At 36.6% G+C, this 8622-nt stretch overlaps 1 protein-coding gene across 1 annotated transcript in view; it reads right to left on the reverse strand.

Moving 5' to 3' along the window:
• Positions 1-8622, reverse strand: part of CACUL1 (CDK2 associated cullin domain 1) — a 73866-nt gene that overhangs the window by 22850 nt on the left and 42394 nt on the right. The window contains exons 4-5 of the mRNA XM_059398690.1: positions 5027-5122; positions 2686-2788 (exon numbers count right to left, since the gene is read on the reverse strand). Of these exons, the coding sequence (XP_059254673.1) occupies positions 2686-2788; positions 5027-5122 (199 nt within the window). The remainder of the gene's footprint in view (positions 1-2685; positions 2789-5026; positions 5123-8622) is intronic.

Genomic DNA, 8622 nt, shown 5'->3' on the forward strand with positions numbered 1-8622 from the left:
GCAGGTTTGTGAGCAAAATAAAAGACTTTATAAAAAGACTATGTTTTGGGGTAGCATAATAACTGTAATAATAAATGAAACACCAGCATCTTCAAATTTATCTAAAGCCACAGAAACTAATCAGAATTTAGAATATTGACTTTGAGTGTAGTTATTTGTTTTGTTGGAATGAGGGGCAAGTATAGGAAAATGTACAACTAGAGATGAGAAATCATTTCTTCATAACTCCGTTTTTCCAATTTAATTAATATTAACCTTTCTATGCCTCAATTTCTCCATCTGTAACATGAAGTAATGACTACTACAACTGAGAAATAAATGTTAGTAAAGTATCTAGAACATGTCCCACTACAGAGTAAGCAGTGAGTGTATTTTTTTTAAGTTTTGTTTTTCAAGACTTTATCCATTTATTTGACAGACAGAGACCACAAGTAGGCAGAGAGGTAGGCAGAGACACAGAGAGAGCAGGAAGCAGGCTCCCTGCTGATCAGAGAGCCCAATGCGGGGCTCAATCCCAGGACCCTGGGATCATGACCTGAGCCGAAGGCAGAGGCTTTAAACCACTGAGCCACCCAAGTGCCCCAAGTGTATTAATAAATACAGAGCATTAATAAATACTTAGAGCATTAATAAATACTTAGAGTGTCCCTTATTGTTATAGAGCCCAAACCAATGAGGCCAATGGTCACTGTCTGAATCCCTTACTCTAAGCACAATGCTTGGTAATTGTTCAATAAACATGTGATAAGCTCAGTTTTATACAATTTACAAAAGATTTGGGGAGCTTGGGTGGCTCAGTCAGTTAAGTGTCCAACTCTTGATCTCAGCTCAGGTCTTGATCTTGAGGTCGTAAGTTCAAGCCCTGCACTGGGCTCCACACTGGGAGTAGAGCCTACTTTAAAAAAAAAAAAAAAGCTGGGGCGCCCGGGTGGCTCAGTCAGTTAAGTGTCTGCCTTTGGCTCAGATCACGATCCCAGAATCCTGGGATCAAGTCCCATATCGGGCTGCCTGCTCAACGGGGAGTCTGCTTTTCCCTCTCCCTCTGCCTGCTGCTCCCCCTGCTTGTGCTTTCTCTCTTTCTGTCAAATAAATAAATGAAATTAAAAAAAAAAAAAAGCTTAAGGAATTTTACACCTTACTTGGAAAAGAAAGGCCTATCTACCTTTAAGTATACTTTTGAATGAAAACCAAACTATATAATGAACAAGAGGAAGATTGTTACTTTTTTGGAAAAATAAAGTGCAAATTAATTGAAGGTTTAAGAGGAAAAAAAAATTCATTTTTTTCCCTGACTTTATGTCTTCACATCAACAGGCCTTTATGCAGACTCTTCACAGGGTGTGATCTTGTAAAATATCATGAATCTATGGAAAGCTCACACAGATTAAGAAGAGAGATCTCTCTCATCAGATCTGGAAGACTACATATTCTCTTCGAGTATTTTCTTCGCATATGCCCAATAACATTGATTTCTAAATTAACTGATAAATATAAAAACAGATTCACAGAGAAAAAAAGCAGTAGCATTTCTTTAAAGAATTTTAACAGAAAGACTTCAAAATGCTGTGTTCCATTTTGCAATGAAAGTAAAGAAAATGTCAACATCAGAGATAATACTTTAGTGGTTATAAGACCTGGAATATCATAGAAGATTATATTTAAAGATGCTTATAAACATCTGTCCAAATTTTTAGAAAGTCATGCTCCCAAGATTTTGGTCTCTATTCTGATAGAATCCGTTGGGAATATAATAATGAAACAAATATTACCTTAATCAACCGTATTATTTGAAAACTTGGCCTTTCTGGAAGAAACTGGCCCAAAGTTTAACAATTTGTTCTCTTAAACTCAAAAATAAAAAAGTTGATGGTCAAGGGTAGAACAATTCTTCTGTAAATACTGGTAAAAGTTCACTGTGGCAGAAAGTAATTATGAGTATTAGAAAAGCTAAAAATACATACTATAAATCCAAGTATGTGCCAAAATCTAAAAAATGACTTCAATGATATACTGCAAAAAACATGAACTTTTAAAAGATGCTGAGACCTTAGGTTGAAGGAACTTCCTAAACTCCACTTAGAGAGGTATACATTTTTACTGAAAGTAGGATAAGACGCCACCTACCGTGAGGGGGCAGGGGGCCCAAGAATGGGGGGAGAGAAAAACTAACTGAACTTGGTGCTTTGATCTGCTTCCTTACCAATCTACATTACCAAGTTAAACCTTTTATAAATCTCACTTCATAGAAGAAAAAACTCAAGATCAGAAGCTGAAGAGCTTGCCTAAAATATAGTTAATAAATGACTAGACTAGACAAGGGATTTTACACCAAAGAGTAAAAATCAGAAAGAATTCTGTGCTACCATTTCAAAGATAAAATATTGCGCTCCTTCTAGAATTACGAGTAACAAAGTTAGGGTGAACCCCTTATAAATATTTCCCCCGTTGTCAGGAGGGTAAAAAAGGTAAGTATCAGGCCAGATATAAAGGCACTGTCCCATGACCTAGCTCAGCTACTCCCAGCTCTCCATTTTCAGTTCCTCAGGGTCTCTATAGCTGGACTTGTAACACCTCTTGCTATACGATTCAGATGTTAATAATGGCTGCACATGCCAATGCTCTCTGATCAAAAATCAAAAAGATCATCGCTCGTGTTATCTCACCCTTATAAGCTGAATTACTTACGCATTAGGCTGTAAATGTGCTTTTCTGCAACATGTTCCGTAAACAGCTTTATAAGGTCATCTTTTAGGTCTCTGTTAAGCTTGGTTTCGATGTAAAACTTATTCTGAAGAAGAAAATAAATTGTTTTTTAGTGACTTAATTAGGGGGAAGTGATTTGTCTAATGAGCTGAAGCACCAAAAAATAAATTATTTTAGGAAATAATTAATAAAGGTATCGATTTAAACAAAAAAAACCCAACATTAAAAAACAAAAGCCCTGCTACTATTATTTGTCTTTCTGGCATGGAGTTAAAGCACATAAAGATAAAGATAAAATGTTATGAACCATACACCTCCAAAAGAACACAGGAAGACATTCAACATAAACTATACAGAGATGAATAGACAAACGGACCACACTGTGTAACAAGCACAGTGCCCTTTAAAAATACTGTATCACCACCAAAAGGCAACAACAGGAAACACTAATAAAAGGTACCCCATTTATCAATGATCTGCGCTGAGAGCAGGCAGTGGACATGCACTGGTTGATTCCCCAACATACAATCTGCTTCACTGATTCCTCTAAGTTACTCAGCTTATGGCATTCTTAGGAACGGTCTTTGGTTCAAAGGCAGACATGTGACCCAACATAGAGCAAACAGATTGAGCAAAGCCTAGTTCGATGCAAAATATCTTGTAACTCATTTATGACCACTAGAACAAACTGAAACAGATGCTGTGTACATGAAGGAGAAAAGAACCTGAGTCCCTGGTAACACTATAGAACCATGAGACTGCCTATTGAAGTCTGGCAGAGACTGCCTTATTTGCTTAGTTTTATTACAAGAGATTAAAATTTTTCCTTATTTACTTAAACCACTTTGAATCAAGTGTTCTGTTTTTTTTGCAGCCAAAAGCATCATGATTAGAATGACTAGCCAAGGGGCACCTGGGTGGCTTAGTCGATTAAGCCTTTGCCTTCTGCTCAGGTCATGATCTCAGGGTCCTGGGATCAAGTCCCACATCGGGTTCCCTGCTCAGCTGGGAGCCTGTTTCTCCCTCTCCTGCCTGCCTCTCCCCCTGCTTGTGCTCGCACTCTCTCTCCCTCTGAAATAAATACATAAAATCTTAAAAAAAAAAAAAAAAAAAAATGACCAGCCAAACAAGACTAAATTTGTTCATGTTAAATGTTAACTCAATATACAGGTATGGAAAATAAAAACAGGAATGTTAATAAGTTGCTCACTGATTCTCCTAAACAGAAGATTATGAAAATTATAAAAATAACATGCACATGGTAACAAAATAAAACCATGCAATAAAAACCAGTCTCTGTTGCATTCTCAAAGGCCCCATTCAACTGGGAAAACTTGTATGTTCTTTCTAAAATGCTCCTTGCAAATACATGGATGTGTGTGTGTTTGTGTGTGTGTGTGTGTGTATGCTTTTTTTTCCCTAATAAAGAAACACGTTTTATGAAGAATATTACACACTGCTTTGCATTTTTCTTTTTCAGCTAATGTATTTGGAGAAGATTTCTCTCTAAGCATACATACAAGTCATTACCTTTCACCGCTTATTTTTCTACTATAAGCATCTTTCCACAAATTAATAGTCCTCTGCTGATAATACAGATTTCTCTCAATGTTCTGTTTTGTTCTTTCAGTAAACTGTATTTCATGGAGAAGAAATCCTTTTGAAGATTAGTATTCCACATACAGCAATCTTTATGCTACAGAATGTAGGATCAACCCAAATGTCCCAATCTCTAATAAACAAAAAGGAATTGAGATAATGATTGCTAAGGGCCCCTGCCTTCAATAGGAACACTAACATTAAGATTCTATGGTTTTATATATTTAGGAAGAAGAAGGGACTAATCAATAAAGTCCATAGAGACTAAAAATTATACTCGCGGCATAATTCTCCAAATGAAAGAGAGCACATCACCATAATGGAAGAAAATTTTATTATTCTACTTGTTTTATGGAATGACTTACTTGACATTTATCATGTCATGTTTTTAGACAGCTGTCTTAACTCTTACTTTCTGAGGACGAGAAAGCTTTCTCACATATCTTTACTTTCCAAGCACAGTGTCTTCCATACGGCAGAAATAAAATAAATGCTGAGTACTGATCACTCAGTACTTCTTCCTGTATGCCTGTCTATTCAGCAGTGTTATTTATAGAATTTTTATGCAGTAAAAGAGTAAGCAATTCTATGTCAATACAATCAAACATTACTAAAATAGATGAATTTCTATTTTTAACATAATACATAGCAAAAGATAAACAGTTCATCTATCTGCACTTGGACCAACAGAGATACCTGGAAAGAGAAAACAGCTCTAACTTACCATATATATGAAAAGAGGCACAATGCTCTGCAATGCTCCCATATACTGTCCAAGGGCTATATTAAATCTTTCAATATAGAGATCTGGAGGGCTGGCCTGTGAGAAAGAACATTAAACGTGATTATTCTTGGAAACCAAGTTGAAGACCTTTAATCTAAAATGCAGACTCAGATAAATTTAAAAAAAAATAAAAAATGCAGACTCAGAAGTCTAAGTCAAAATTCATTCTTTCCAAGATTTTATGACAGAGAGAACAGGCGCTGGGGAGGGGCAGAGGGGGAGAGAGAGAGAGACAGAAGCAGATTCCCGGCTGAGTAGGAAACTCAATGCCTGATCCCAGGACCCGGAGATCATGACCTGAGCTGAAGGCAGACACTTAACCAACTGAGTCACCCAAGCACATCCCAAGTCAAAATTCATATTGAAATTTACAATAAAGAAAGGGAGAAGGCTAAAGGTTAAGACGTCTATCTTTGTTCCAAAATCCGCTATGCAAAACTGAGGTGTGGTTTAGCAGTCTTTAAAACTTGTGTAACTTTATACCATGTTAGCTAAAAGTCTTACTCAGTTAGTGAGTAAAAAGCTGCATTCACAAGTTGTGTTTATTAAGATAAATCAGTTTAAAAATTATCACTGAGCTATGTGGACATAGCTATGTGGACATAGGAACCAAACCATATTTGAGCCTAGAATATGAAGAAAGAGAGAAAATACTCAGGAAATGGTACAGGACATACTATTAAAATAGCTATTGAATTTTTACAGTTACCTTAGGCACAATAATATTCTGACTTCAATACCAACTTGACTGTAAACCACTTCTATAGCTAACCAGTTAGCTATGAAGAGACTTAAATGGTCCATATATATCCTCACCTCTAAAGAGCAATCAAATAAACATAATACATGCCTGGCTTTTAACTCATTGTTATCAAAACACCAAGTCCTAAGGCCATCAAAAGAAACACTTCCTGTTTTACTGCATGTTATGGGCTAAATTATGTGTTCCCCTTCCCAAATTCCCATGATGAAGCCCAAAGCAGTGTGACTGTATTTGGAGTAAGGAAGCAATTAGGCTAAATGAGGTTTTAAGAGTCAAGCCCTGATCCTCTAAGATTAGGGTCATAAAAAAAAGACACCAAATGGCTCCCTCTCCCTCCCCATCTCTTCCTCTGTCTTTTCCTCTATTCTATCACACCACGTACCCGCCCCCAGCACACACTGTATGTGAGCACACAGCAGGCCCACAGCTATGGACGAGCCAGGAAGAGAGTTCTCAACAGAAACCAAATCAGCTGCTACCTTCATCTTAGACCCCCCAGCCTCAAGAACAGGAGAAGTACATTTCTGTTGTTAAACCACCCAGAGTTTGTGGCATTTTGTTACGGCAGCCCCAGCGGACTAAGGCACTATGTTTTAGGAAAGTATACCCATCTACTGTTTCATTTTATTCTCTAAAGCTAAACTAACTAGGTATCATTTTAATACTGAAGAAACACACAAATGGGCAAGTCACTTATCTGAAAAAAAAGAGGATAGACCCAGGTCTTCCAGCTAAGAATTCATTCCAGACACAGAGAGTTGGAGATGGGCATGGCACAAATCATCATGCAAACAAAAGTGACTCTAACCCATGGCATTCTCATTACTTGACAAACATACCGTGCTTTCAAAAGGAAAAGTCTTACTTTTCCTTTTGTCTTACTTTCAAACAACGAAAACAAGGAAATGTCACACTGAGAGGTTCCAGAATACTAAACAATTAAATTGTAAAACCACTTCAGCTAAGCTGTTTTTAAAACGTCCAAACGTTCCAATACTATTTTTAATATAAGATTTCATTTATTTTTTTCAGTTCTACTGAGATGTTAGAATATTGTAGTGAATGTTCCTTACTTCTAATTGATCTTCCACGATTGCACATTTAGAGATCTGGCACATACAAGATCCTTTTTTTTTTTTTTAATTTATTTTTCTTAGTCTTCCTAATTACCTGCAAACTGAATGTTATTTCCATCGTACATACGAGGCCACTAGGGCTCAGAGTCACAGATCTACAGTCCCACAGCTAGTAAGCCCAAGAACGAAGACTCAAACCTTAGTCATCCGAGTCCTCGCAGCCATTTACACTGCATCCCTCTTTTAGCAGGCTGAGAACTTTAGAAAACTTGAGCGCACTCTGCTTTCACGGATTGTTCTTCTCGCACGCAGCCCAGCAGAGCACTCCCACCGCACTAACAGTATGATGTGCTGTTTTAGATTTTCTCGAATCTTTTCTTCCTGAATGCCTTTACCACACCCCCTAATCAGTCACTCTAGTTAACTTCTATTCACTCTTCTAGATTTGTGTCACTTCCTCCAAACTGCCGGAGACACAGGGCCCTCAGATAGAGCACCATTCCACTTCTTCACTTTTCCCACCAGGTCGCCTCTGCTACTAAACTTCAAGCCCCTAGAGGGCAAGACCTCTGTCTTGTCTTTATAACCTCCACAGCTGACCGCAAACCTGCAAGAAAGCATGCAGAGATAAATCCGTTTTTCTGCAAGGACGGTCTTGCTTAAATATAAATTTGCTTAAATCTAAATCCTAACCTTGTCTTGTTTCCATCGAAACTACTTCCTTACTACCTAACAAGATTGTATTGACATCAGGCAATGCATTTAGCCTTCTGAATTTCAATTTCCATAAATACAAAAAAAGGAAAAATACTAATTGTGCTACTTCCAAGATGTGCCAAAAATCAAAGAAAATGATATGTGTATGCTCTGAAAAATGTCAGATGTTATAAGGGCATATGCAACTAGTGAGGGTAAGTAAACTCCCTTATGAATTAACTATCTATTTGCCTAATACTTGAGAAAAACCTATTAATATTATTAAATGCATTCTTTGTTAACTAGAGAAATTGGGGAAAATGGTTCTACATTATGGGCAAACTTATAACTCTAACTACTGGGCAGAATCGTATGTAATATCTTTTTCTAAACTGCAGCAAAAAACTCTGGAAATGATATTTCAGCACTCAAAGAAATAAATTTTAGAAGCATTATATGAGAAAAAGAAAATCTGAAGAGTTTTTGCATTAAAATAATTTTTCTTTTCATAAAAGGACACTTTATCTATTCAAAAGCTGAAAGTATGAACACTGATCAAAAGGCACACTTAACAGCAGAGAATAAATAAAATTGAATTCCTTAGTTATTCTTTTCAAGAATTCCCAAAGCCTCAAAGGTTATGAGTATTAAAAAGCACTTTTTGTACTAAATCAAATGTCAGAACATTTATTTAGCTTTTTAGTTCCACATTTCACGCAGCACTTACTCAAAACCTTTCAAATGACAGGACTATAAATTATAAGTCTTCTAAAATAAATCCAATCTCTTTACAAGGAACTAGAAATAACTGCCATTTAAAAAATAACAAACCGTCCCTCCTTAAAACTTAAGTTCAGTATACCTTAGGCCCCATGGGGGAAATTGCTACCTATTTGATTTACATTATTTCAACATGAATGTATTTGGCTTGGACATTAAATGATATTTTTTACCCTAAAATAAGCAAGTCTCATTTTCTTCTCAAAAGAAAAAAAAGGAAG

The sequence above is a fragment of the Mustela nigripes genome, chromosome 4 (assembly GCF_022355385.1).
Source record: "Mustela nigripes isolate SB6536 chromosome 4, MUSNIG.SB6536, whole genome shotgun sequence".
In the NCBI taxonomy this organism is placed as follows: Eukaryota; Metazoa; Chordata; class Mammalia; order Carnivora; family Mustelidae; genus Mustela; species Mustela nigripes.